This window comes from Budorcas taxicolor, chromosome 1 (genome assembly GCF_023091745.1).
Source record: "Budorcas taxicolor isolate Tak-1 chromosome 1, Takin1.1, whole genome shotgun sequence".
In the NCBI taxonomy this organism is placed as follows: Eukaryota; Metazoa; Chordata; class Mammalia; order Artiodactyla; family Bovidae; genus Budorcas; species Budorcas taxicolor.
This window is the reverse complement of record NC_068910.1, coordinates 10,061,723-10,089,689: the sequence shown is the minus strand read 5'-3', so window position 1 is coordinate 10,089,689 and position 27,967 is coordinate 10,061,723. Positions and strand designations below refer to the sequence as shown.

Genomic DNA, 27,967 nt, shown 5'->3' with positions numbered 1-27,967 from the left:
ACTTCCCGCCCGCCACCAGCCGGAGGTAGGAGCCTGAAGTCCGTCCGGCGTAGCGTCCGCGTTTGCTGTGGCCGCGGAGCTAACGTTAGCGCGGACTGGGCGGACAGGGCAGAGTCACAGTTGGTCAGTCTGGCTAGTGAAGGGCACGGCGGCGGGAGTGTGCGGCAGGGTTCCGCTAGGCGGGCCGTGGACACCTCGGAGCCTCGGACTCACTCTTCGGCCGCCCACAGGTGCAATGAAGGCACTGATTTTGGTGGGCGGTTATGGGACGCGTCTGCGGCCGCTGACGCTAAGCATCCCGAAGCCGCTGGTGGACTTCTGCAATAAGCCCATCTTGCTGCATCAAGTGGAGGCTCTGGCTGCGGTAAGGCCCGGGTCGGGGTCTTGGTAGGTCGTGGGACTGGCCAGGGATTGGGGATCGGGGACGTCCGTGCCTTCGGCTGAGCCCGCCTGGCGGCCGGCGCTGTTCTATCCCCCAGGCCGGCGTGGACCACGTGATTCTGGCCGTGAGTTATATGTCTCAGGTGTTGGAGAAGGAAATGAAAGCGCAGGAGCAAAAGGTGAGGTACTGACTTTGGGCCCTTTCCCTTGGTCCCTGCTCTTCACTCTGATGAGAGGAAACTGACGGAGGCGTTTCTCCCTTCCAGCTAGGAATCCGAATCTCCATGTCCCACGAAGAGGAGCCTTTGGGGACAGGTCAGGAGAGACAGAGTGATCGCTTGGAGAGGGTTTAGGGCCAGGAAAGGGCAAGATTAAGCTTGGATGGGGATTGCTGAGCCTGGTTCCAGGGGCTCAGACCCTCAAGATGATAGTGGCCGCTTCGTTTCCCCCAGCTGGGCCCTTGGCCCTGGCCCGAGACTTGCTCTGTGAGACTGCAGACCCTTTTTTCGTCCTCAACAGTGACGTGATCTGCGATTTCCCCTTCGAAGCCATGGTGCAGTTCCACCGGCACCATGGTCAGGAGGGCTCCATCCTGGTAAGATAGCACGTTTTCTTTCTCTGATATTCATGTCCTCATGCCCAGTATCTCCCACTCTGCAGCCTTAACTACCCAGTGGTGTTGTGGGTGTAGAGCTGTGCAGTTTTTGCCTTTAAACATTGGGGACAAAGCATGGGAAATTTAGGACAGCATGTACATCAAGGCTCAGGAGTACTGGACTAGGCCTGAAGTCCCGCTGCACTCAGGTGACCAAAGTGGAGGAACCCTCTAAGTACGGTGTGGTGGTGTGTGAGGCAGACACAGGCCGCATTCACCGGTTCGTGGAGAAGCCGCAGGTGTTTGTGTCCAACAAGATCAATGCAGGCATGTACATCCTGAGTCCTTCAGTGCTACGGCGCATCCAGGTGTGTAGAAGCCAGCTGCTGGGTGGGCTGGGGTAGGACAGGCCACCACTGCCATGACCCTGCTCACGAGCTGCCCACTCTCACAGCTGCAGCCCACATCCATTGAGAAGGAGATCTTCCCTGTCATGGCCAAGGAAGGGCAGCTCTATGCCATGGAGTTGCAGGGTGAGGCAGGGATGCCACCGGGTGGGGGTGGTCTGTGGCTGGGCTGAGCCTCCTGATGCATTCTCCCCCTGCAGGCTTCTGGATGGACATCGGGCAGCCCAAGGATTTCCTCACCGGCATGTGCCTCTTCCTACAGTCACTGCGACAGAAGCATCCTGAGCAGCTGTGCTCAGGCCCTGGCATTGTGGGCAACGTGCTGGTGGTGAGGCCCTTGCCCAGCCCATGATCTGTCCCCTCCATCCTTGAGGACAGGTGGCCCACTTGGGTTTTCTCCGCTGTCCTCAGGACCCAAGTGCCCGTATCGGTGAGAACTGCAGCATCGGCCCCAATGTGAGTCTGGGCCCCGGTGTGGTGGTGGAGGATGGCGTGTGCATTCGGCGGTGCACCGTGCTGCGAGACGCCCACATCCGCTCCCACTCCTGGCTGGAGTCCTGTATCGTGGGCTGGCGCTGCCACGTGGGCCAGTGGGTACGCTCAGCGGGGCTCGGTGGGGAGGGTGGGGACCGCTCCTGCCTCACTGGTGCGCCTGCCTCCTCCCCGCAGGTGCGCATGGAGAATGTGACAGTGCTGGGCGAGGACGTCATCGTCAACGACGAGCTCTACCTCAACGGGGCCAGCGTGCTGCCCCACAAATCCATCGGTGAGTCGGTGCCAGAGCCGCGCATCATCATGTGAGGGCTGCTGCGGGGCCGGCCGAGCCCGTTTCCCAGTGACAAGGAGAACGCTGGCTCGACACGTCCAAAGGCCCTGGACTCGCTGCCATGTGACTGGGGAGGACTGGACGAGGCTGAAGTTGCCAGACACCTGCCTTCTCCCATGGATATAATCTGGCAAGATCCTTGTTGGACATACCCTACAAAGCCCACTCCCTTAAGAACAACTGGGCCGGGACTGTATGGAATAATAATTTAATGCTCACTGCGGCCCTGACTGAAAATCAAGCTGAGGCACAAATAGGGCACAGCTGGGCCCCTGCTGACGCGGTTCACACAGGCGAGGAGGTGGGATGGGGTGGGGAGGGGGACGGGGCCAGGGGCTCATGAACAGGGCCCAGCCTGGCTTTGAGTTGTGGGGTGGAGGTTCCTGCGTGTGGGCCAGGCGGGCCTAGGCAGCCGAGGAAGTGGCACTTGCGTGGGCGGCCTTGTCCCAGTCCTCCACTGACACGATGGTGGCTTTGCAGAAGAAGCAGTCCTTATTGTTCATCAGGTGCTGGTCAATGCAGGCTCTGCAACAGGAGGGCGTGCCAGTGGCCGGTACAGCCCCGCCCCCACCCCCTGTGCCCGAGGGCCCACGTACTTGCAGGACTTGTGGCCACAGGGCTGGAACACGGCAGAGATGGGGTGAGCGTAGCAGATGGGGCAGAGGTCTTCCTCACTGGTGGGCTGCAGGGAGCAGAGTGCAGGGTGGGCTGAGTCAGACACCCAGACAAGTGGGTGTGCGTTACACACACAGTTGTGCTGACATGTACTGAGCTGCTGTGGCCCCACTCACCAGGGAGGCAGCTGCCGCCTGTGCAGATGCAGAGGTTAGGTGTGCCAACATCTGTTCCACCTGGGCCAGCTCCTCCACGCTGATGTAATCTGTATCTGTGGCGGGGGTGGGGGTGGGAGGAGGTGTCAGGCCAAATGTGGCCTCAGAACCCAGTGCCTCTTGAGTATTTCCAGCCTGGGAATTTGCTCTTAAGACGACTGACCTGACCCAGCCCCAAATCCCTGTCTTCCCTGGCCCACTTACAGCTCTGTAGGGAGAAGTGCTTCCGGTCAGGGGCAGGCAGGGCAGTGCCAGGGGCTGGGGGCTCTGGCTGCCCCAACAGGTAGGATATGGAACGGAGCTGGAAGCAGGGGTCAGCCAGGAGCACTGACGTGGCTCTCTCGGTCCTAGATAGGAGAGGGCACAAGGGAAGTCAGAAGCCTGGGCCTGAAATCCTTTTTATTGGAGGGGTGGGGTCCTGTGAAAGTCCAGCCCATTCCCATTACCTCCTTGTTCGTCCCACCCTATCTCCCTGCTGCTCTCTGATCCTCCCAGAAAAGGCCTAGATCCCAGTAAGGACCCGCTCCTGAGCAGGTCAAAGGGGGCACCACCATGAGATGGTGAAAGTCCACTTGCGCGCTCTCACATATTAACCCTACAAAAGAAACACCTGCCCCTCATACACAACAATCCTTCAAGGAAAACACCATCTCCCTAATACACGTTTATCTTCAAAAAAAAAAAAAAAGCAGCTGGAAGGCGTACCTCCCAGGCTTCCTCTTCTCTTCCGGGAGACAGGTCCTCTGGAAAGCCGCCGGCCAAACTCGCGCCCCCTGGCGGCCACGCGAGGACTACGGTCGCGGGGGGGGCGGGATGCGGCGGCCCCGCCCCTCCAGTGGGAGCCAATGGGAGCCGGCGGCCCCGCCCCCTGAGAAATCGCCTCCCCCCCCCGGAGTATTTAGAAGGTTGAGCGCGCTCAGGAAGGCACTCAGGAGGGAGCTGGGGAAGCCCGAGAAGGGCGTGGCTCAACTCACATCTCCAAACCTGGAACTAGTCGGCCTTGCGAGACAGAGCCCGCGTCCTGGCTCGCTGACCGTCGCCCGGCACTTCTCACCGGAGAAGCGGGTGAGTCTCGGATCTGTGCCGCCCACGGACCTGCCCTGTCCTGGCCCCGGCAGCCTCCGATATGGCCCGGCTGGTGCTGCAGAGCACACTACTGTGCCTGCTGCGTGTCACGTTAGGCACCCAGGACTCGGACAGCTTCCTGCCCCGCGAGCCTCATAACTGTCCCCACAAATGCGTTTGTGCTGCCGACCTGCTGGATTGCGCCGGCCTGGGGCTGCGGGAGGTGCCGGTTACGTTACCGGCCGCAGCTGCAGACCTCGACTTGAGCCACAATGGGCTCCAGCGCCTGCCCCCCGGCTGGCTGGCGCCCCTCTCCCGGCTCCGCGCCCTGCATTTAAATCACAATGAGCTGGAGGCGCTGGGTCGGGGAGTTTTCACCAACGCCAGTGCTGGCCTGCGGCTGCTCGATCTATCATCTAACGCCCTGCGGGCACTTGGCCGCCACGACCTCGACGGGCTGGGAGCGCTGGAGACGCTGTTTCTGTTCAATAACCACCTGGCGCACTTGGACGAACGTGCCTTCCACCACTTGGGCACGCTCAGTCGTCTCTACCTGGGCTGCAACGAACTCTCATCCTTCTCTTTCAACCACCTGCATGGGCTGGGCGCTGCCCACCTGCGTATTCTGGATCTCTCCTCCAACCACATAGAACGCACCCCTGTGCCTGACCTGGCTGCGCTGCCTGCCTTTCTCAAGAATGGCCTTTACCTGCACAACAACCCGTTACCCTGTGACTGCCGTCTCTACCACCTGCTGCGACGCTGGCACCAGCGGGGGCTCAGCGCCGTGAGCGACTTTGCCCGCCAGTACACCTGCCAGGCCTTCAAGGTACCCGCCTCCCGCGTGCGCTTCTTCGCGCACAGCCGTGTCTTCGAGAACTGCTCGGTGGCCCTGGCTCAGGACCTGGAGCGGCCAGAAGAGCAGCTGCACGTACAGGTGGGGCGGTCCCTGCGGCTACACTGCAACACCAGCGCGCCAGCCCTGCGCGTGGCCTGGGTCTCCCCGCAGCACGAGCTGCTCGTGGCACCAGGATCTCGCAATGGCAGCATCGCCGTGCTGGCCGATGGCAGCCTGGCCATCAGGAGTGTGCAGCCGTGGCACGAGGGTGTCTTTGTGTGCCTGGCCACTGGGCCCCGCCTGCCTCACAACCAGACGCACGAGTACAACGTGAGCGTGGCCTTTCCCCACCCGGAGCCCAACGCTTTCAACACCGGCTTCACCACGCTGCTGGGCTGCGCTGTGGGCCTGACGCTCGTGCTCCTCTACCTGTTCGCGCCCCCCTGCCCCGGCTGCCGCCGCTGCTACCTCCGCACCTGCCGCTGCTGCCACCGCTGCCGCCGCTGGCCCCAAACACCCAGCCCGCTCCGGGAGCTGAGCGCACAGTCCTCGGTGCTCAGCACCACGCCACCCGACGCACCCAGCCGCAAAGCCAGTGTCCACAAGCACGTGGTCTTTCTGGAGCCTGGCAGGAGGGGCTTCAATGGTCGTGTGCAGCTAGCGGTAGCTGAAGACTTCGACCTCTACAATCCCTCGGGCCTGCGGCTCAAGGCCGGCTCCGAGTCCACTAGCTCCACAGCCTCTGAAGGTCTGGTGATGACCTAGGCTGCCCATGGCCCCCACTGAGGCCGCTGCCTGCCCACTGCTTGCCCTGCTCCCAGCTGCTGCCCGAACGAACAACTGTCAGCTGCTGGTGGGAAGCCCTAGGCTTGGTCCTCCAGCCTCCCTCAGGGACCCCTTCACTGGTAGAGCAGTTCAGGTCCCCTACCTCTCTCCTGCTTCTCCCCATCACCGGGACCTAGCAAGGCCTACGTGTGCCCAGGAGGATTGGAACCAAGGCCCAGCTGGAAGAGCCCTTGCAATTAGAGCCCCAGGATGAGTGGCGGGGCCGAGGCGGCCAGCCATTATGGAGAGTGGTGACCACTTCCCGAACCCCAAGGGGAGGGGAAGGGAGCGGCCTGCAGGGGAGGAGGAGGAGGACTTCAAATGAAGACCAGTCCCCACCCGCAGGGTGCAAAGAGGAAATTCCAAGCCCTTGCTCCGGTGAACTGTGACTCCCCGTGCAGCTACATCCAGCCTACTTCAAGCTTCACAAGTCCACGCAGTCTGGTGAGCAGGCAAGCAGCAAGTAAGCTCCTTAAGGGACCCCCTGGGGCATCACAGGCCACCGAGGGCAGGCCCTCTCCCATGGGCTTGCAAGACAGCAGTAAGGGGCGCCACGGCCTGTGCCCCCAGCTTGTCTGTAAAAAGCCTGCCGAGCCTGGCTGAGACCAGAGGGCCTATCTGGAACTCGCTGTCCCCCGAGGGTAGAATCCTCTTAAGGGCTGGCACTAGTCTCAGCCCTAATGGCTAAAGTAGTGCCCTGGCTTCACATGCATCTCACCGCTTCCACTGTGGGGAGGCCAGGGAGGGGGGCTGGGCCAGGGGGCCCACAAGTGTCCTGGATCCAGCTGTCATGGGATTTCTCAATAAAGGCAGTACATGCTCATTGCTGGAGGCTTCAGACCCAGGTGTGTGTGCTCAGCTCTGAAGCCCAGTAGGGCTGTCCTGGCATGGTAGGATGGCACCCCCACCCCTAGCACTGACTCGGTGCCCGAGGCCAGGGCGCCTGCGCTGCTGAGGTCCTGGGTTCTCCTGCTCCGAGCTGCTGCCACGGCCACCTAGTTACTCGTTACTGGGTTCACCCTTCTTCTAGCTTCCTTCGGTGCCCAGGCCTGACTGAGGCCCACGTGAGGATGAGCCTCAGGAAGGCCCCGCCCACCCCCAGAGGGGAGCGCACTCCCCAGTACTCACCCTGAGGCTGGGCCATGCACCAGGAGTCGCACCAGGATGCCGGTCACTGCCACCAGAATGGGGTAGTGGTCCACACTCTCCAGGCCTGCAGGGAAGGGAGTGGGGGGTGAGCCTCGAAAGGGCTCTTGCTGCAGGGGCTCCAGAGCTTCCCTCCGTCCTCCCCACAGACGGCTGAGCTAGGCTGGCGTGCCAGGCCCCGGCGGTCTGGTGCAGGCTGTTGGGTCAGGCAGCATTGCTCCGGGCAGAGGAAGCGAGGCCGGCAGTGTGCTGGGTCCCGGGCTTCTGGGTCCTCACCAGGCAGCCGCAGGGTGACCACACGGTCAAAGAGGTTCCTCTCTGCTGTCACCCGGTTCAGCACCTGATTGAGCAGCTGTGGGGCAGGAACCCGTTGGTGCGGGGGAGCTCACCACTAGGGTGTCCCCAGGCTCCTGACCCCTTGCCCAGATGGACACACCTGTGCGAGCCGCCGCAGCAGCATCTCAGAGGTTGGCCGGGCCCAGTCGAGGAAGATCTCCGGCACCAGCGTGATGGTCATCTCCAGGACGCGCAGCAGGCTGACCGACAGGTCAAAGCAGGTGGCGCATACCTTGAGCTGCCGGCTGTCCACGTAGTTCCGCTCCAGGCGCTCCGCAGCCTGCTGGATCTGAGCCCCACCGCATGGGCGGGCACCCGTCAGGGGTCTGCCCACACTGCAGGTGGTGCCTCGTCCTCTGCCACCCCCAGCCCGCAGGGAGCCCCTGTGACCCACCTCCTGGATCATGCCAATGAACTCGGAGAAGGCCCAGTTGAGCTGGTTGAGGACACTGTTGAGGAAGCTGGGGGCCACGTCCGGACCCTCCCGCAGCAGGTCTGCCATGTGCTGCTGCAGCAGGGTGGAGGGGCAGGGCTCTGCGGGCACAGGGCGGCGGGGGCGGTGGCTGGGCATCATCACACCCCGGTCAGTGGCCCCGCCTGCCTGCCTCTGTCCTCCCTTACGGGGCTGCTGGTTAAGCGCAGAGAGACGGCTCTCTGGGAACCTCTGGGCACAGCGTGCAGCGCTAGCAGGGGTTAGGGCTAAACCTGTCCCCTCCCTCTGCTGGGCCAACCACAGGCTGCAGTTGTTCCCAACCCCCAACCCACCCCGAGTTCTAGAATGGCCCCCAAGCGCCAGCAAGTCCACAGTCACCTGCCCTTCAGGGTGTGCTAGACAGACAGGGCGGCCCAGAGCCCTCTCCATTCATGTCAAGGCCATCCTCCCCAAGAGCCTACTTTGAGCCTTGCCATTCTCCTGTCCTCTCCTGCCCTTGGCGTGGCCTTGGCAGACGGCTGAGGTGGTGGGCGCCAAGTCTGGGCTGACACGCAGCAGTAACCAGAGCCCTCAGCCGCACCCGGGCTGGCCAGCCCTCCCCCAAGCAAATCAATAGTTCTGTCAGCAGCAGGACGTGGATCTGCCCCCCTGCTCTCCACGGGCAGCTCAGGTCCACCCTAGAGCCAGGACCAAGGCAACTGGCAAGGACTTGCCACAAGGCCCTTGGCCTCTGGGGACCCCATTAGGCCCAAACACTGCCCACAAGGGCAGAAACACCCCGTGGGCTAAAGCAAGCCACTGTGGGGCAGGTACAGCGTGGGGGAGGTAGGCTCTGCAAGCTAGACCACCCAAGACTCTGGGCTGGGCCCAGTGAAGGTCCTCAGGCTCACAGGACAGTGAACACAGACTTTGCTCCCAATAAATGGCCCCTTCCTCCAGGCAACACCATGGACACCCTCTGGGGCCCTGGCCAGCCCCTAGTCTGTGCCCCTGCCTTGACTCAGGCATCCAAGATCCAGGACCACCAGGTGGAAGTAAAGGGGCAGAGGAGATGGGAATTGGGACAAGGCTGGAGGTCAGGGAGCTGGGTCAGAGGACAACGGACAGGGTGCACTCGGTGCGTGAGCTGCCAGCACCTGTGGGGCTGCAGAGATAGTCCCAGAGTGTCCTCAGATTGGAGGAAGGAGAGAATGGAAACCCTGGGGGATGGACAGGAAGTTTGGGGCCCACCGCGAGTCCAGGACGGGCTGGGAGAAGTAGGGAAGTCTGTGAGAACCTCAGAGCAGCGGGTGAGGGGCCCCTGCCTGCCAGACCTGGGTACTCACTCTGGAGGCTGGGCAGATTGGCATCCTCAGGTTTGGTTTTTAGCAGGTGTGGCAGCCGCGTATAGCGGTACCCGAACCCACAGCCCTGGGGGTAGAGAAGGCAGGAGGTCAGTGGGGCAGGGAAACCCCTCCAGCCACAGCCACTTCCCCTCCAGCCAGCCTTACCCGCCAGAGCCGAACCAGGATCCAGTTGGTCTGGGCCCAGGGCCGTTGCTCATAGGGAGCCAGGAGGTTCCTCACCATGGCGATGCGCCTGCGAAAGCAATGGGTGGTGGGCCCGGGGTGAGGCTCGTGCTGTGCAGGGCAGCATGCCTGCCCCTGCCCCCGGACCCCCACTCACTGCTCCTCAGGGATCCGCTCCACGGCCCGCAGGGAGTTGGGGTAGCACACGTAGCTGGCCAGGGCCTGCATCAGTGAGTCCCGGATGTCTGCCAGGACAGGCCACACCTCAGCAGGTGCCTGGCATGATCCTGGTGCCCATGCCTTACCTCCACCTGGGCGGCAATCTGTGCAGAAAATGGCCAGCCCAGGGTGCCACCCCGTGCCCATCCCCTCGAGCCCTCTGTCCAGCGCCTCACCAGTGCCCACGATGCGTGTGTCTGCAAAGTGTTTGGCAAGGATGGCGGCCAGACGGGTCAGGGTCTCCTCGTAGCCTACACGGTGGGGTGACAGGATGAGCTGGTGGGGAGTGCGGACACCAGCGGCAGGCACATCTCTTGGTGGGTGGGCTTGGGGAGCAGGCTCCAGAGCCAGCTACAAGGGCCAGTCTGGGCCCAAGCTGCCATCTGGGGACTTTTGGCAGTACGTTCACTAATGGTTGGGCAGAGACTAAGGCACAGACTCAGGATGGGGGCTGGGCAGGCCCCGAGGCCGAGGGCAGGGCAGGGGACAGGCCAGGAGCCTAAAAGCCCACAGCCTAATCCACCCAAGCCCATCCTGGAATCCGGGGTCTGCGAGAAGCCCCTGCTCCTTGTGGCCACCAGCAGGGGCCCCGCTCCTTGCTGTGATCTGCAAGCCCACCTGCCCCTGCATGGGATGCCACACCCCATGGTCAGTGCCAGGGCGGAGGGTGAGAGGCCGGCTGGCTCCTGGGCCACAGCAGCACCAAGAAGGAAGTGACGGTCCTGGTGGGGTCAGGGCGGGGGGGGGGGCCCTCATGCCCTCTACTCTATCTGTCTGCTCTCCTCCTCACGCAGGGGGCAGCTGTTACGTCTGTGGCTGCTGGTCTTAGGACAGGGCTCTCCGCCAAGCGGGACTTGTGCAGACGCTTGTGTGATGCTGTCTGAGCCCATGTGGGATGTATGCTTCTGGGTTGTGGGGGCTCAGAACAGGGCTCCTGGGGCTCGCTCCATGAAGGCCCGCTTTTCTGCCCCCTCCCAGCCTGAATGGCCCCATCACCTGGGAGCTCCTCCATGCTGTGCACGGGGCCGAAGTAATTCTTGAGGGCGCTGTAGCTGTTGATGGCCACGCTCAGGTAGAACTCGGGCATGAAGGCAAAGAGAGAACCCGTGCGGTCGCCGTGCTCGATGGTCCGCAGGCAGACTCGGAGCAGCCAGTAAATGTCCTGCATCTTCTCCTGCGGGGGGAGGTGGGGCAGACAGGTACTGCCAGGCTGCTGTGGAGCAGGGGGTGAGGGAGTGACATGGGGTGCAGCCCAGTCGGGGGATGAAGAAAACTCTCCCAGGAGCACGACGTAAGGGCTGGACTCCAGGAAGCGGGAGAGGAGCTCAGGTAGGTGTGATCAAGCACTGCTGGGCAGGCAGGACAGGCCACCAGCCTGGCAAGGCAGCGCTACAGCCCCGGCCAGAAGCCTGTCTGCACTGTTTTAAGGTACGCAAGGCCTTAAGTGAGAGGGTGCCTTGTGATCAGAAGCTGCCCAGAGCAGAAGTGGCTGCAGGGGCAAGTGGGGATGAGGCCGCGAGGAAGCTACGGCCACGGCCAAGTCCAGGACAGCAAAGGGCTGGACCGCCGGGAGTGTGGAGGCACAGAGGCGCCGTGGGGGCGAGGGACTTCCCGTGGTCCAGTGGCTAAGACTCTGTGCTCCCAACTAAAGAGTCCACGTGCCTCAACTAAGACCCAGTGCAGCCAAACAAATTAATATTTTTAAAACTTTTAAATGTGCATCAAAGAACACAATCAACAGAGCAGTAAGACAACCCACAGAATGGGAGAAAATATTTGTCAACTGTAATGTGCTAAGGGGTTAATGGGAAATAGATGGAGAAACAGTGGAAACAGTGTCAGACTTTATTTTTGGGGGCTCCAAAATCACTGCAGATGGTGACTGCAGCCATGAAATGAAAAGACGCTTACTCCTTGGAAGAAAAGCTATGATCAACCTAGACAGCATATTCAAAAGCAGAGACATTACTTTGCTGACTAAGGTCCGTCTAGTCAAGGCTATGGTTTTTCCTGTGGTCATGTATGGATGTGAGAGTTGGACTGTGAAGAAGGCTGAGTGCCGAAGAATTGACGCTTTTGAACTGTGGTGTTGGAGAAGACTCTTGAGAGTCCCTTGGACTCCAAGGAGATCCAACCAGTCCATTCTGAAGGAGAGAAGCCCTGGGATTTCTTTGGAAGGAAATGATGCTAAAGCTGAAAACTTCAGTACTTTGGCCACCTCATGAGAAGAGTTGACTCACTGGAAAAGACTCTGATGCTGGGAGGGGTTGGGGGCAGGAGGAGAAGGGGACGACAGAGGATGAGATGCTGGATGGCATCACTGACTCGATGGATGTGAGTCTGAGTGAACTCTGGGAGTTGGTGATGGACAGGGAGGCCTGGCGTGCTGCAATTCATAGGGTCACAGAGTCGGACACGACTGAGCGACTGAACTGAACTGAACTGAAGGGGTTAATATCCAGAATACAGAAAGAATTCGTACAAATCAAAAACAGAAAAACAACCAAATTAAAAACTAAGCAAAAGGATTGACTAGACATTTCTTCAACGAAGGATATATAAAATACCCAGCAAGGTCAACGTTACTAATCTCTAGGGAAATGCGAGTCAAAACCATAAGTACGTACCAGTTTACACAGGTTAGGATTATTATTAGTGAAACATTTTTTTCAGTGACAATTATTGGTGAGGACAGGCAGAAATTAGAACCCGGCGTCCTGCTAGCGGGGCTGCTGCAGCCACTACGAGAAACAATACGGCAGTTCCTCAAAAAAGTTAAAAATAGAATTACCACAGGAACCAGCAATTTTGCTTCTGAGTATACACCCAACAGAATTTTAAAAAATGGGATCTTGAAAAGGTATTAGCACCCCATGTTCACAGCTGTCTTATTCATAATAGCCAAAAGGTAGAACCACCTCAAATGTCCACAGAGGGATAAGTGGGTAAACAACACGTGATACACACACAGCGGAATATTTATTTACTCAGTCTCAAAACGGAAAGACATCCTGACATATGCTACAGCACAGATGGGCCGTGAGACGGTAATGCAACACGAAATAAGCCAGTGACCAAAAGTCTGCTTACGCGCGGTACCGAGCGCAGTCAACTTCAGGGGCAGAAAGGAGAACCGGGATTGGGAACAGAGGTGCGGGGGCAGTGGGGAGTTAGTGGGTCTAAGTTTCACTTTGGGGAGATGATGGAAAGAGTTCTGGCGGTGGCTGCCCAACAATGTAAACACACAATGCTATTAAACCATGCATTTAAAATGATCAAGATGGTAAGCCACCTATTGTATGTTACCATGGTTTTTTCAAATGGTTAAGGTGGTAAACTTTATGTTGTGTATAGTTTATCATGATTCAAAAAGAAGGTAGAGAGATGGGAGGGTGAAGAAGACAGTGAGGGAGGGGGTGGCAAGACTGCCTATGGAGGGAGGTGGATGGGCATGAAATCCCGGTGGTGGGAAGATAGTGCCCATCTTTGTGGGGCTGGAGCAGAGGGGTGACAGGTGCAGGCGGGTGGGGTTGGGGAGGAGCCACCAGGAGAGAGAGCAAGCAGAGACGGCCGGGTAGAGACAGGGCTGTGATCACCCACTCATGCGGGAGGGGCATGTCCACGAAGGTGAACAGATGCCCTGACACAGGCACCTGGGGAGCATCCAGGGGCGCTCGCTTGGTTGCAGGGGAGATGCCAGGGCAGCCATGGAGATAAAACAAGTGCTGGGCGCCAGGGCCAGGAGAGGGATGTCAAAACAGTCACAGCAGGAGTCACTGTCTGTTCGTCTGTCCTGGGAGAGCAGACTCAGCTTTCTGGTTTGTTGCTGAGCTACCAGGTCACGAAGGCATGTGGCATTCTCCAGGATCTGGGCACATTATTCAATGAATGAGGGAATGAATGAGTGAGGAGGGAACAACCCAGTGTCCTTAACAGCAGGGAATGGAGGGAGTCTGAGAAGCAGACTCAGGCTGGGGAGGCCAAGCGCCCTGGACGTGCTGGGAGAAGAGGAGGACAGGCAGCAGGCCCGGGGGCAGGCGGGATAGACTGGTCCTCTAAGAGGGACCATGAGAGCTGGAACAGGGAACTGTGGCCCATGGACGGCACCTGCTTGAGTTCATGGGCATGAAAAGATCGGGTTATGACACAGGGTGGGAGGGAGCCTGAGGAGCTGGGAGGGTCAGGTGTGTGCCCGAGGCCCGGGAGGGCAGGGGGCACCAAGGGGCGGCGCCCCCGGGCCCAGTCAGTGGCCAGTCCGTGAGCTGGCAGAGGGAGCAGCCGCGGGCCGAGGCCACCCTGCTCACCTGGGAGTAAACGGCGGCATGGACCCAGGCCAGGCGGCGGCTGAGGTGGTCCAGCTTTTCTGAGAAGACCTTCTGGCTCTTGCTCAGCTCCGCCAGGATGTCCTTCCTCTGCCACCAGAGGAGGAGGAGCAGAGGGCAGTCAGCACAGGGCCCCGTAGCTAGACCCAGCCCGCTTGGCAGGGCCCCCTGTGCCCAGGGCAGGCACAGGGCGGGGTGGACCAGCCTCCACTCTTCAAAACCCTCCTCAGTCTGACCTGCTGGTGGGCCTGGGCAAGCCAGGGCCTCGGGGCCCCTTAGAGCATGGACGTGGGGCTGAGCTGAGCCCGTGGTGGGGACCCCCCAGGAATGCCAGGCTAGAACTGCAGCGCTGGCAGCTGCTTTTGCCCTGAACAGGCCTGGGCTCTGTGGGCAGGCAGGTGCAGGCCGGGGGCTGCCTGGACAGGGAATGGCTCTGGTCCCCAGCTTGGAGAGCTACGGCACAGGGACTCCAGGGGAGGCGGGTTGGCAGGCCCTGCTTGCTGCTGACTCTGCACGTGGCCGAGCAAGCACTCGGGGCGAATCCATAATTGATGAGGAGAGCGGGTGTGCGTCAGCACTTAGTGGCCGGCTGCAGGCACCTTGGCACAGGCCGCAGCTCGCTAACAGGGCTCAGGCCGGACCTGGGCCTGCTGCCGGCCCCACTCTCACTGCCGTGGGCCGGCCAGGGCGGGGGGTGGGGACAGGGGAGCTGCTGGGCAGCCCTCAGGGGCAGGGAGCAGGTTTCCCTCGTGAGCTTCCCTGGGGACCCCCAGCGAGCGAGCCGCCCTCTGCCACAGCCCACTCTCCCCAAGTTCCACCCGCCCGGCCACCTTACCCGCTTGGGGCACCGGCGGAGCTTGTCCTCTGTGTCCCGCAGGGCCATCGCATACTCGTTGACATCGTCGGACACTCCCACCATCTAGAGCACCGGACAGCAGACACCACACGTCCAGGGGGACCCTTGGGCACCTCGCACAGGGTTCTCCACACAGCCCGGACCCCAGCCCCACCAAATGCGTCACCTTAGGAGGACAGCCCCCTCCCACAGAAATCAACTGGGTCAGGCCCAAAGGGCACTGGCAGAAACACTAGTCTTGCTGTGACGTATGTTCACATGCACAGCTGTGCCCAGGCACCCCTGCAGAAAGTGGGCTCATGGGCACACACAGATGCACGCAGAAACACAACACGTGACACACGCATGCAAGACCTTGCCCAGCTGCTGGTGCACACTGAGGTTATACATCATGACGGCGCCATCTAGGACTTCCAGCAGGGAATTCTCGGTGAGGGGCTGCTCAGGTTCCTCAGGGGGCCGCCCCACCAGCAGGCCCTCATTCCACTGGCTACCCTCGACTAGGGAACAGGGGAAGGACAGGGTCAGGGTCAGGGTCAGGGCCATTCCAGTTCTTGTCTAAGCCTATGGAGCCAGGAGGGGCCTCGCAGCAGGAGAAGGGAGCCCTCACCTGCGGCCCGGGCTCAGGCCCCAGGAGGGACCTGCAGGGAGAATGTGGGAGCCGGGTGGGGGTGGGGAAGGTCCTGCCTCCAGGACCTATTTCTGTAGCATCGATTTCCCGCCCTCAGAGTGCACTTCCCATACCCTTGAGATGCTGCCAGGCCACAGGACCAGGAGGGAACGGGTGTACTTGGCTTTGCGGGCGAGAGTCTCACAGGACAGAAGGTTCGGTCAGGGGGGCCCCGCCCGGCCCTGCCTGGCACCTACTGTCCTCGCGGGTCCTCTGCTCTGCACTCAGCGTGCGGACCTTCACTTTCTCCGAGGCGCTCAGGGGCCGCCGTGGGGTCATCAGGCTCACAGCTGCGGTGCTGAGGAAGCGGTTGGCTCGGCCCAGGGTTGGAGAACTGAGCCAGCCAGGCCGAGGCAGGGGCAGCGCGCCCCCCACGGCCAAGGCCTGCATGGGGCGCTGCGGTGGAGAGAGGAGGCCAGACTCCACTCAACAATCCCAGGGCCTGGGCCCGCTCGGGGCTCCCTTGACTCGTGGGCTGGGGGATAGGCCCCACGGGGCCCTGTTTACCGCACGGCTGCACCTCGTCCTCCAACTGCCCCCGCCCAGCATTCACTGTGCCTCTCAAGGCCCGGGGTCTTGTATCACCTCAGCAACTGGCAGCCCTCCCACACACTGGCCCTCCACGCCTCCCCTACAGCACGGGACCCTGCCGGGTGACAAGCTCCTTGCTGGCACGGATGGGGAGATGGCCTGTGTGACATTCCAGCCCTGATGCTAAAGGGACAGCCCAACACAAAGCCCCCACCTGCCCCTACCGCGGCACCTGGGCCGCAGCCGGGGCTGGCTCCTCATCCTCATCCAGGTCATCCATGGTGGTCGCCTGGAGCTCCAGCGGGTCGATTAGGATGTTGGCCTTGGAGGCAAGGTCATCTAGGAGGAAGGAAAGGAAGGCTCTCAGGCTAGTGGAGGGGAGAGGGGTCACAGGTGGAGCTGCTCAGGGCAGCAAGAGGGTGCTGGAATCACATTGACCACGGTGCCTGCACCCTGCCGTCCACCTGCTCCAACCCAGCCTTCACTCTTCACCCCAAGGCCCTGCGTCTCGTGGGGCAAGTCCTGCTGCATGAGGCAGGAGGCTCTCCCGTCACTCCCTCTGTCTTTATCTCCATGACCTCACTCTGTCCAGGGCCCCCCTACTCCTCTGACTTTCCTCCTTGTCCTGCTCCGTAAACTGAAGCTGATCCAGAGCTGTCCCTGCCTCACTGCAGACCTATCTCCACCTCTATTCTGACAGCCAGACATAACAGCTCCGCCTCCAGCCCAGGCCTTCGTCCCGGCTGCATTGCTGGGCCCTCAAACACACCGCACTACCCTCTCCTGAAGCTCCTGTTTCTGAGGGGGCCTCAACCTCACAGCCTCTGGCAGGAAGCCTGAGGTCATCCTTGACCCCTCCTCTCCCCCCCACGTCCTCCCATCTCCTCTGCTGCCTGGACGACTTTGCTCCCTTGTCTCCTTTCTGGGCCCTTGCACTCTACCCTCCACATCCCAGCGTCCAGAGGGAGCTTCTTACGATGCAGACTCCCAACCCCAACCTTGCTCCTCTGCTTCAGGACCTTCCGAAGCTACCCCTGTCCCCGAAGGAGCCTCCAGCAACTCTGTAGCCCACAGGCCCTCAGACTCCACCCTGCAGCCTCCCAGGCCTCGTCTCCCACAGCTTCCCGCCTCTCATTTTCCTCTCCAGCACAGCTCTCCAGGCCGTGCTGGGCTACCGCTGGCACCTCTGCCACCGCTCACACCGTGCCCTCAGCCCTCTGCACTGGAGCCGCTTGTGCTCATCCTCGAAAGCAGCTCAAGCAGCAAACACGCGCCACCTCACCCCATGCCACCCCTCACTGAGACCCCAAGGTTGCCCCGATCCATCAGCCCCGGATTTCACGACAGGGCTCCCAGACCTCCTCTGGGGTGGGTGCAGGGGCAGGAATAGCTGGACGACAGCCCGAGGCAGAGGAGGGAAAGCAGCATCTTCCCCGCTGAGCAGGTGGGAAGCTCAGGCGCCCTCTGGTGGACATAGCTCAGCTCAGCAGTCAAGGCTGGGCTGGCTCAGGAGCTGTCCTGCTCACCACCCACGGGCCCACGCGCACCTTTGAGCGTCTTCCGAAGGTGCGAGAGGAGGCCTCCGAGGCGCTGCAGGTCGAAGTAGTCCACCTTGCCGTTATAGAAGATCTGGGGTGGGACGTAGGCCTCTGCGAGGTCACACCAGCAGTCAGAGCCCGGCAGGACCCCTGGCCTAGGCCACCGACCTGACTAGCCTTCCCCTAGCACTCCTGCCTCTGCCGTTTCAGGCCAGTTCCAGGAACGGCACAGCTTGGGATGAAGGGGGCATGGTTGTGCGTCACCCAGGGGAAAATCAGAGGGCCTTGACCCAGCCCTGTGGGAGATCCCCCAATCTAGGCTGCTCCCACTGAGCCTTAGGACTGTTCCACACAAACGCAGAGGCCCCAGCACCTCAGAGCCCACCCAAGGCATCCCTGATGAAAGGATGGGTGGGCAAGGACCGAGGAAAGGGGCCTGTGGAGGGCAGAAAGTTGGGGACCATCAGAGCAAACACTATGCCCCAGGAAGCAGGGCTCCATCAGGCAGGAGGCCTGGGACAGCACCCCCAGCCCTGGCCTCAGCCAATGCCCAGGGGCTGCCCGGTGCCCAGCTCTGCCCAGCGCCTGCCACGTGGGGCCCAGGCCACACTCACCCTCACTGAGGGAGGTGCGTGGGTTTGAAGCCTTGTACTCGTCCCAGTAGAAGCGCAGGGCCGAGATCAAGCGGTGCAGGAAGCAGACCATGTACTCGGGGGGGCAGAGCATGGGCGTGTTCTGTAGACACGGGTGTGAGACACGCGTCTGTGCGGCCCAGAGGCCAGCCTGCTCCTCATCCAAGGCCCTGCCCTGGGGCCCGGGACTCAGTGGGGAGGGCAGGGCAGCAGGAGATGAGCAGACAGTGCCCGAAGCCAGGTGCAAATCCCGCGACACAGCCGGGGGGCCGTGGTGGGGACACCTACCCCCCGGCCGCTGGCATTCTCCTGAAGAAACTTTCGGAACTTGGTCAGGAAGATGTACCTGGAAGCTTCACCCTTTGGGGGAAGGAAAGCTGAGGCTGTGAGGAGCTGAGGACGCTGGCCCACGCTGGACCCAGCGGAGCATCCCAGCCTGCGCCCTGCACCCTGCCACAGGGCCCGTGCCAGCCCTGCCCTCTGGGTCTCTGGGTCCCATCTGGCACCCTCCCCACCAGGGACGCAGGCAGGCTTGGGAGTCACTCACCCCATTGTCATCTTTATTGTTCAGCAGCAGCTTCAGGATCTGGACCTGTAGTTCTTCCACCACTGGGGGTGGGGTGGGGAGCAGGACACCCTCAGGCTGGGCCAGGCCCCAGGCTCCCAGAGACGGACGGGGGGAGCAGCTTTGGATCAGGGCTCCACCACCAGGAATCCCTGTGTCCCACCTAAGCATGCTTTCCACCAAACGCCCCAAGTACACCTGCACACAAATCCTCCACCCCCACCCAGTGCCCGAGGCTGGGGGCCAACCTTCAATGCGCTTCTTGAGCCTCTGGCAGCCCCGTTCGTAGGCACGCCGCCGGAGCCTCTCCTCAGAGGTCTCTTCCCTCACCTCCTCTTTGCCCTGGGCAGGGGCAGGGGGATCTGAGACAGCAAGACTCACCCAGGACCCAGGAGAGCCCTGCTCCAGCCCTCAGACTAGGAAGCGGCCTTGTGTGCCAAGCGCAGGTGGTCCAGACAGCCTGGGTCAGCCCTCGCTGAGACCAAGCCCACCCGCCTCAGGCACGCTCACCTCCCTGGGGGAGCGGTGGGGCCACCACGTGGTCGGGATAAGCTCCTGGAGACCAGCCTCCTCCACACGCAGCGGGCTCTTGATGTAAAAGAAGACGATGGACCGCAGCACATCGAAGCTGGTGGTTGTCAAGGCAGAGCTCCGCTCACCACCAGGGCCCTGGACACCCTCGCGAGTCCCCCCGGGAAGCCCTCCCAGAGCCTGACCACCTCCCTCCCAGGGGCCCGTGGCTGCTGTGTGCCTGTCTGCCCTGAGAAAGGGCTGTGGTTATCAATTCCCCACCCAATTCCCTGCAAGCACACGATCACAGCTTGTCACAGGAGCAGAAGATGCTGGGACAGCTGGGCGGAAGGCTGTGGCCTCCCCATCTGCTTCTGCCTCCTAGAGGCTGAGGACCCCAGAGAGACAGGACAGCTACCGGCACAGGCTTCCCAGCCAGGGGCCCGAAACCATGCTCTCTTTCCTACTCCTGCGGTTCTCCATGTTTTTCTGGAAACAAGAGCTGACTCCGTAAGATCTCGCATGAACACCCGCCATGGACCACAGATAAAAGTGCGACGCTTTGGCTGAAGAGCGCAGGCACGGAGTGGCACCTCACCCACCTCTGCGTAGTGCTACCCTCCCTGCTCTGGAGAGAAAGTGCTGGAAGGCTGAGTCCTGAAACAAGGTGGCTCTGGCCCTCCTGAGCCTCTGTGGGGAGCCCTGGCTGAAGGCACACCGCCCTCCCAGGGCCTCTGCTGACCCCAGCGGGCACCGCAGGGCTGGCCTGCCTGGCAGCAAGGGGAGGATACAGGACGTTGCTAAGGAGAAACTTGCGGGACTTCTCGTGACTGAGGATGGCGATGGTGAGCCGCAGGTAGTGGATCTGTGGGGAGAGGGTGCTCAGAGGGGGCGTGAGAGGCCCAGGGGGCTCAGGGCCGAGGCGGGAGCTCCCACCTGCAGGCTCAGGTCAGGGACGATGGGCGAGAAGCGGTAGAGCCGCAACAGGGACATCATCAGCTGCTTGAGGCAGTCCTGCACCTCGTAGTCCTGGAAAAGGGGGTCAGGCTGCACAGCGAGCCGCCGAGGGCAGCCTCAGGCCAGCCGTCCGTGCGGCCTGCTCCAACACCTCCCCACACCTCCCCCGTCCTGGCCTCACCTCCATGAAGAGCCACAGGAGGTCCAGGACATGGTGCACCACGGTCTGCGCCTGCTCGGGGGGGCCCGCCTCCACGACGCCCAGCAGGAAGCTCATGAGCACGGCCTCCACCACGTACACCTCGCACTGCACCAGGGCCAGGGGCTGGTGAGGTGGCGGCCTTCTATCCCACTCAGGCTGCCCCCACTGCACCCAACCCTGCTCCTGGGCCCCCTGGAGGACCCCTAAGACATGGAGGAGCCCTGCCGGGGTCTGACGGAGACACAGGAAAGGCTGCTGCCCCACGGCCCCTCTGGGGCTCTGCACAGGATGTTCCCTTGGCCTGGGATGTCACCACCCCTGGATCTTTTCTAGAAAGCCCAACACCCTCAGCTGGAAGCATCTCCTCCTCCCCACCCCTCGCTGCCCCATGACGTCCTTGAGGTCTGAGAGCTCTGGTCATGGGGGCCCTGCCAGGTGATGTGGCTGGACCTCACACACCTCAGCACCCCAGCCCTCAGCCTGGGCCTTTCCCCTCCCTCGTGTCCCCTCACCAGGAGCGATGCAAAATGATGGAAGATGTGGGCCAGGGTGAGGAGGATGGTGGGCTGGCCCTGCAACTGCCACTCAGAGCTCTTCTTCTCCACCAGCCGCCCTTCCTGGGGATGCCGGGGAGGAGAGGACAGTGAGGGGTGGAGGGCCGCAGAAAGCCCCCAGCCCACCTGACCCGGACACCGGCTCACCACAGGGTCCAGCTCCACGCTGAGCACCGCCCGGAAACAGCCCAGCAACCTCTGTGCCCGCACCAGGCTGGCGCTCGGCGGGTCCTGCAGGGGCCGGTAGCCCGCCACTGGGTAGGTACCACCGAGTTAAGCCAGCAACAGCTGCTCTGTGGCTCAGCAAGCCCACCGCTCCCACCGAGACCCCTGGGATGGGGCCTGGGCTCCAGGGCAGGGCTGCGAGGTCAGACTGCCTAGCTTGCACCATACCGCTCCCTCCCCTTTCTCTGTGGACTGAAACTTCTCTTGCCACGTCATGCTCTTCACTATTCAACTGAAGCAACGATGGTTAGTGTAAGCATCATCCTTCACACTCACCTAAGCCATACCCCGTTTACTCCTCATGGCAGCAGGGCCCGCCCCCAGCCCACAGGGAGCCCCCCCCTCCCAGCTTCCTCAAGCGCACCCAAGCCACCCACAGCTTTCTTCACAAAAGGATATCGCAGCGGACGGCTGCCGAAGTTGAAGGCCACAGACTCCTTGAAGGAGAGGCTGATGGCTGGGAAATAAGCCATGCCCAGGCCCCTGGATAAGTTCTCAAAGGCGGTGCCCAGTGACACACCGTTCCTGGAGCAGAAAGGAGGGCCCGTGAGCCAGGGCTAAGAAGGAGGTGGCTGAAAGGGACCTGCGAGCAGGCCTCTGTGGGGGCTGCCCACCCTCTGGCTGCCAGAGCCAAAGCCCTTACAGTAGGGCCTGGACCGTGAGGGCAGCCTGGGGTGCCCCAGAGGCCAGCGCTGGGGACAGAGAGGAGACTCACAGGGAGAAGGACAGAGTGCCTTCGTCCAGGTCGATCAGGCAGCTCACGATGTCCCCCGCCGCCCACGCCTGCCAGGGGAGGATGCCGTGCAGATGAGCAGAAGCCCAGGGCCCTGCCCACACTGCCCCTTCACCTGCATCTGCACTGCACCAGGGGAGACTGACCACAGGACAGAGGACCTGAGTCCGTGCCGCCTCTGGTGCCCTCCACCCCCTCCCTGCTGCCCGCATCGAGCCGCGGGAGGGGCAGAGGGCGGGTGGCAGCAGGTGAGGTGGCCTCACCTTCCCGTAGTTCGTCGTGGTCACGTTCCACTTGCGTACCCGGTTGCCGTCGTAGGCGTAGGAGTTGTGTGTATCTCCAACCCCCTCCTAGGGTGGAGCCGTCTGTGAGGTCCGGGGAGTGGGGAGGGGCAGGACCAGAGCCCGCCAGGCACCAGCCTTGGACTCACACAGCTCTACTGAAGGGGGCTGATCCCCTCAGGGAAGGCAGGAGGGCTTTCGGGGTGTCCTGGGATGGGGTGGGGTGGGGTGGGACACGGTCCTCCTCCAGAGGGCAGTCCAGGTGAGGGTCCTGAATGGACCCCATTGGGCTGGGGGGTTGCCTGAGCCCTGCTGAGGCCTGGGAGGGGCCCCTCTCCGCCGGTACCTCCTGATTGAAGCGGCAGTTGATTGTGCACCAACCAATCTGCATGAGCCCCTGGGAGGAGATGAGCACCTCGTAGATCCATTTCCCTGAAAAGAGTTGTGTCAGACCCGGCAGGGAATCAAAGACTGCCCCCTGTCTGAGGCCTGCACCCTCGAACTCCCTGCCAACTCCCTGGGCCATGGAGGAGCATGGCCTCACCTTTGTACACGCACGTGGTGGAGCGGATCGTCCCAAAGTTGCTATGTCCAATCACCTGGGTAGGGAGCAGGGGGTGGTGAGCCTCCTCCCGGGCACACAGGGGGCCTCCCCAAGGGAGCACAGTCCCATGCCAACTCGGCTCGCCTTGGTGGCGACACCTGTCATGGCTAATGCTGAACCGTGCTGGAACAGGGCGGAAGGGCCCAGGCCCGGGTCAGGAGGGATCCTGGGCTGGAAGCGTGATGGGAGGGGGCTGTGTTGGGAAGACCTTGGGGTTGGGGTCACACCAAGAGCGTTTCGGGGCTATTGTCAGGAGGGTTTGGGGGCTGGGGACTCAATGGGCCACATCAGGAAGGGCTTGGATCTGGGGCCCCGTGCCTTGCCCTTGCTCACCCCCAAGAGGTCATCATCCACCAGCAGCAGCCCTTCAAAGCCACCTGTGTGGTCGAGGACCACAGTGGACGGGCCAAGCCGCCCTTCAACCTGTTCTGAAAAGCAGAGAAGAGGGTGAGGCGTTGGGCCGGGCACAGGCTCAGGCAGACACAGAGAGGGCACTGAGCCCCCCAGGCCCACCCAGCGCCCGAAGCCCCTTCCAGATTTACACTGTCACCTACCCTGGCTCTCCTCCTCCTCCTTGTCCACATGTAACAGCTGGTCCAGATGCTCTGGCAGGTTCTGGAAGTTCAGGGGTTTCCTGGGGAGAGCGAGAGGCTGAGAGGGGGCCCCCAAGTCCTTGAAACCAGCCAGATGACACCAAACCCCTCTCCCAGTCCCCTTCTCCTGAGCTGAGGAGGGCGGCTGCCCAGACTCCAGAACAAGGGGTGTGCCGGTCCCACATTCTAGGGTGCTGGGGGTCAGAAGACTGGGTTATCCACTAAACTTGGAGCATTGCAAGACTGATTTGAAAAGAAAAAAGAAGGAGGACGAGCCCTCTGTCAGCCTTAATCCCCTCATCTGTACAAATGGAACAACAGCTATGTGTCAGATATGCTGTGAAGAGTCCGAGAAATAATGCTCCCTGGGTAGCCCAGGACCTGCCCACTCCTGAAGGTGGCTTATTGATTACGCCTGGGCCAGGAGGGTTGGGAGAAGTGCAGAACCCCAGGATGCTCAGTACCAAGACCAGCTAGTCCAGTCCTTGACCCCAGGTCTGTGGTCCCATCCAGGGAAGCCTGTGTGTTGAATGAGACATGTCCTAGGAGGATGCAGGGCTCAGCCCTCTTAGCTTCTGGCTGGCTGTGTCCTGGACCCACCTGGAGAGGAGAGGAGAGCATACGGCAGGCCACCTGCCCCGGTCAGAGGGGCCGGGAGGATGTTTCTGAGTGGCCCCCTCATCCTCCCAGCACACATGCCCAGAGGAGAAAGAGCTCTGCCTAATGCTGGCCAGCTAATCCTGAGCTCAGCTGCTAAGAATAGCCAGGAATGAGGTGGTGGTAACTAGCAGGGCTCCAGGAGCAGAGGCCCGAGGCCCAACCGGATCCAGCCCGCAGATTGCTGGCACCTGCTCTTCCATGTCGAATCCCAGGTCACACCCTGCTCACCGCCTGAGAGGTCAGGCCCTGGAAGGGCACAGGGATGGGCCAGCACACCGACTCTCTGGCTAGGTAGCTTCAGCCCAGGCCCAGGGGCCGTATGTTCCCACACCTTGAGCTACAACTGACCTTTAGTTGCAAGAAAGAGAGACCCACGAAGTCTCCTCCCCACTGCTGTGGAGCCCCAGGTTAAGGCCAGGAGGCAGCTGTGCAATGGGGTGCCTTGCCAGTAACGTGGAAGGATGGAGCCCCTCTGTCTCTTAACACCCCCAGCGGGCCCACAGATCAAGCAGACTTCCTCAAGGGCACTTCTTACAGGCCCATGCTTGGAGGGCTGCTCCGGTCCTGTGCCTGCTTTTAAGAGCAGCTGCGGGCAGGCGGTCTGAGACTCGGCCTCAGTGAATGCCTGCAGCACCTCCCATTTGGCCACCCTCAGCCCTGGCCTGGCCTTTCTGGCCTGCTCAGGTCCTGGCCCAGAATTCTGCGTCCCCACCACCACTGACTAACGGCTCCGCCACCTGCTCTCACTCTTGGCAACAGCGGCGCCAGTGGTAGCAGGATCATTTCTGCTGTCACATGAGGGAGGGATCGGGTGGCCTGGGGACAGGCCAGGACTGGGGCTGGGGTAGAGGTGGGCCCCAGCCCTCCACAAGTGGAAACCCTTTGGCCACCATGGCTGCTAAAATGGAAGAGGGGGCCCTTTGGGCCTGCCCAGTGAGCAGAGACTGTGCAAGACAGAACAAGGCTGGCTGGCGAGGGGGCTGAGACATAGGGACACCCGTGCCTCACTACAGGGAGGAAGAATGTTCAGAACCCTTTGAAGAAGAAATTCACCAGCAGTCCTACGAGTGACTGAGATTCGAACACTCCAGGCACATGATCCCAACCCTGGGCATCGACACAGCACTGTTTACAAAAACCAAATCCCCCCTAAACCAGGGCAGTGCTCAGGCAGATTCCTGGCCCTAAAAGATGCCCACCCGTATCAATTTGTCGTGTAGAAAACCAGTCAGGAATAACCTCTGATGACAAAAACAGGATTTAAATCTCCTATAAACTCTTGGGGGTATGTCCATGCAGTGATGGTTTCTCAGGTTATCTGTGACCCAACTTACTAGATGGTGTGCTTTAAATACACGGTTTATGGTATGCCGCTTATTCCTCAATAACTTTAAAGAAACTGACAGTGACAAAAATTTTAACCAAATTTCCCATACGGCAAAATCCAAACTGCATACATTATGAGATAAAGAACACAAAATGGAATCACGCGTGATCGTTTATATTAGAAGAAGATGGCAGATGCTTTTGCTTTTACAAGTTGCTGCGAAACTGCACTTATAACTTGGATATAAGCTCAACTTAAATACATTAAACGTACAAGGAATAAAGGGCTGGGGGAGTCTGCATACTATGGATCCAGCAGAGGCTACAGAGGGCCAGGGTGCGTTGGAGGTAAGGGCAGAGGTACACAGACCAGATACTGCGTGTAGAGCAGGGGTGAAGTGCCACACCGAGGACTAACCCTGCACCGTGCCCCTGACCTCCGCTACTCCCGCAGAAGGGAGGTGCCAGCACCGCCAGGGCAAAGACTCTGGACTCTCTGGGCCACAGGTCTCACAGTCAGGAGGGGCAGAGCAAGGATGGAACACAAGCCAGCCTACCCAGAGCCCAGCCTCCCTCCCCACACCCCAACCTCCTGCCTCTGGTCTGGCCCTGCAGAGGGAGGGGAGAGCCATCTGGCCATACCTGCTGGTGGCTGCCGCGGGTCCTTGATCAGGAGAGGCAAAGACACGGTGCAGGTAGTCGCTCAGCAGCTTCTCGTGCACAATACCTGGGCCACAGGTTAGAAAGGAGAAGGGACACACGGTCAGTGTGGCTCCCAGCCCCTGCCAGCACAGAGGCCAGAGGAGCAGTCCCGGTGGGTGCCCTGCTCCACAGCTGCTGGTGGAGAAGAGGCGGCTCACAGGTATAGGGAGCTGCAGGAGGGCCTGGGGTTCAGTGGACCCGGGACATGCTTGCCTCTGTGTCTTCTTCCTGCTTCCCTCAACACTGGGAGCCTCCTCCCTGCCCTGCCAGCCCTTACCTGTGACCCTGGATCTCTCAGCATCTGAGGTCAGTTTGTAGCTCTTGCGCGAGAAAGCCATGCCGCCCTCCTTGGACGCCATCTTTCATCTCTTGTGGGCAGCCTGTAGTCCTGAGGGCTTAAGCAGAGGCAGAGCCTGTCTATTCTAAGGAAGCCAAGGGCTCCCATATTGACCTCAATCCTGGGGTGTCAGGAAGGCCTAGGAACAGGTGAAGCCACTACATGGGCACTCACACACGCATCAACCCAGGAAGTCTCTCACCGCTCTGCCAGACCCTGGGGCCCTCCAAGCAGGGGTTTCCCACTTCCTACACAGGACAGACCTCACCCTGGCCCAGTGCTCACTCAGGCCTCGACAGGGAGCAGATGCCAGATATGTGTTTGTTAAACCAAACTATTAACGAATGCTTCAACCCAGTGGGAAATCAGACCCAGGTGTCCAAAGGGAGGTGGCCCAGGAGCAGAGCTCCTGCATCCTTCTCGGCTATCAGCCACGCTGGGTCCACATGTGGAAGAGAGAACCCTACACCTAGTCCACCATCCAAAGGCCTTGGTGCCATCTCCAGCTGCAAGTCTTACTGACATCCAAGGCCAGGACCCCCTGCCTCAGTTCCAGGATCCTCCTCCCTTCTCTGTTCCAAAGGTCTGCAAGTTTTCTTGTCCCCACTCACACACACAGCATCCTATCCCCTTACAGCAGCACCCCTGCCCTCGTTACAGAACACACTGTTCCCACTGCTCTTCGTCCCTCACACACCATGGTGTTGCTACAGCTGCTTCCGAAGGGGCACTAAGTCGCTGGTGCCTCACTGATCTAGAGCTGTGCTAGCCAACACAGCACCCACTAGGCTCTTTAAATTTCTGTTCAAGTTTCAGAGGGCTTCCCAGGCAGCGCTAGTGGTAAAGACCCGCCTGCCAAAGCAGAAGACCTAAGAGATGCGGGTTCAATCCCTGGGTCGGGAAAAGTTAAAAAATTTAAAAATCAATTTCTCAATTAAAGTGGTCACGTTTCAAGGATTTCCCTGGCCCCATGTGGTTAATGGTTACTGGATTACACACGGAAAATAAAGAACATTGCCATCATCACAGAAAGTTCTACTAGTCGGTGCGGGTCTAGAGCCTAGTCCGCCAGCAATGCCTGAAACAGAACTCCTCTCTCTTATCTCACCCCAAACAGCTCCTCTGCTCCCGCCACACCCTCTTGCCCGCTCCCAGTCCGCACCACGCCTGCCCCTCGGGAAGGCGACTCCCTGCCCTGCCGCCCACCACCGGCCCTCTGACACAGAGCAGGTGCCTGACAGGTTAGACGTTGTCACGGAACCGATGAGCAAAGCTTCCAGACACCCACTCCAGGTGTCAGGTGTTGAGGACCCAGGTGGGAGGCGGGCCTTGACTTTTGTCCGGGGGCTCCCTGCCACGTCGTCCCGTTCAGCCCCGCCGAGGGTTCCGGGCTTGGAATCGAAGCCCCCCCCCAAGGACGCGAGGGCACCGCTAGTCTCCCCCAAGTCGCCTCCGTCCCGGCCCCAAGCTCTGGAGGACCCTCCAGGCCAGCTCCGGCCCGGAGTCCGGCACCACAGGCTGCGATCCCTCGCGCGGCTAGCACTCTCACAACTGGACGGGCCGGGGACGCAAGGGGGGCCACGGGGAAGCCCGCCCATCTCGGAGCCCGGCCGCCCCTCACTCACCCGCTAGCCTTCGCCGCCGAGTCCCGGCTCACAACATCTGCCCAGCTCTCGGCTACGGCGCCCGTCCGTGGCCAAACCGAGCGGCCGCCGCGCACGCGCACGCGCACCGACCCGCGCCCGGCCTCGGCTAGGTGG

The 27,967-nt window shown here is 61.1% G+C and overlaps 3 protein-coding genes across 7 annotated transcripts; 2 read left to right on the top strand and 1 right to left on the bottom strand.

The window, feature by feature from the left end:
* The first annotated feature begins 17 nt into the window (after positions 1-17).
* GMPPB (GDP-mannose pyrophosphorylase B) lies at positions 18-2,452 on the top strand. 3 transcript variants are annotated; one of them, XM_052638012.1, is made up of 9 exons: positions 18-123; positions 231-364; positions 480-560; positions 648-696; positions 834-976; positions 1,186-1,344; positions 1,431-1,509; positions 1,584-1,711; positions 1,795-2,452. In XM_052638012.1, the coding sequence occupies exons 2-9, from the start codon at positions 236-238 to the stop codon at positions 2,182-2,184; spliced, it is 1,158 nt and encodes a 385-aa protein (XP_052493972.1). In that variant the 5' UTR covers positions 18-123; positions 231-235; the 3' UTR covers positions 2,185-2,452. The 3 variants fall into 3 exon arrangements, with proteins under 3 accessions (XP_052493972.1, XP_052493980.1, XP_052493984.1); XM_052638020.1 differs by having other exon boundaries at positions 21-364; positions 1,795-1,977; positions 2,053-2,452; XM_052638024.1 differs by having other exon boundaries at positions 21-364; positions 1,795-1,973; positions 2,053-2,197.
* RNF123 (ring finger protein 123) lies at positions 2,402-27,953 on the bottom strand. Of its 3 annotated transcripts, none has more exons than XM_052637965.1 (39): positions 27,833-27,953; positions 26,148-26,265; positions 25,811-25,895; positions 23,144-23,223; positions 22,923-23,017; positions 22,530-22,584; positions 22,332-22,417; positions 21,968-22,054; positions 21,687-21,754; positions 21,371-21,496; positions 20,894-21,008; positions 20,705-20,809; positions 20,172-20,297; positions 19,970-20,062; positions 19,825-19,898; positions 19,034-19,151; positions 18,772-18,865; positions 18,506-18,567; positions 18,247-18,318; positions 17,941-18,061; positions 17,336-17,437; positions 16,013-16,127; positions 15,455-15,555; positions 14,942-15,087; positions 14,567-14,650; positions 13,714-13,821; positions 10,406-10,583; positions 9,586-9,660; positions 9,348-9,435; positions 9,173-9,260; positions 9,008-9,092; positions 7,644-7,783; positions 7,350-7,538; positions 7,190-7,265; positions 6,896-6,980; positions 3,244-3,386; positions 3,001-3,095; positions 2,806-2,891; positions 2,402-2,734 (listed from the first exon to the last, which is right to left on the bottom strand). In XM_052637965.1, exons 2-39 carry the CDS (start codon positions 26,227-26,229, stop codon positions 2,614-2,616), a joined length of 3,849 nt encoding a protein of 1,282 aa, XP_052493925.1. In that variant the 5' UTR covers positions 26,230-26,265; positions 27,833-27,953; the 3' UTR covers positions 2,402-2,613. The 3 variants fall into 3 exon arrangements, with proteins under 3 accessions (XP_052493925.1, XP_052493913.1, XP_052493920.1); XM_052637953.1 differs by having other exon boundaries at positions 15,455-15,653; positions 16,021-16,127; XM_052637960.1 differs by having other exon boundaries at positions 15,455-15,653; positions 16,021-16,127; positions 26,148-26,258; positions 27,833-27,932.
* AMIGO3 (adhesion molecule with Ig like domain 3) lies at positions 4,039-6,570 on the top strand. The gene has a single exon (XM_052637975.1). The coding sequence runs from the start codon at positions 4,166-4,168 to the stop codon at positions 5,705-5,707; it is 1,542 nt and encodes a 513-aa protein (XP_052493935.1). The 5' UTR covers positions 4,039-4,165; the 3' UTR covers positions 5,708-6,570.
* Positions 27,954-27,967: the final 14 nt, after the last annotated feature.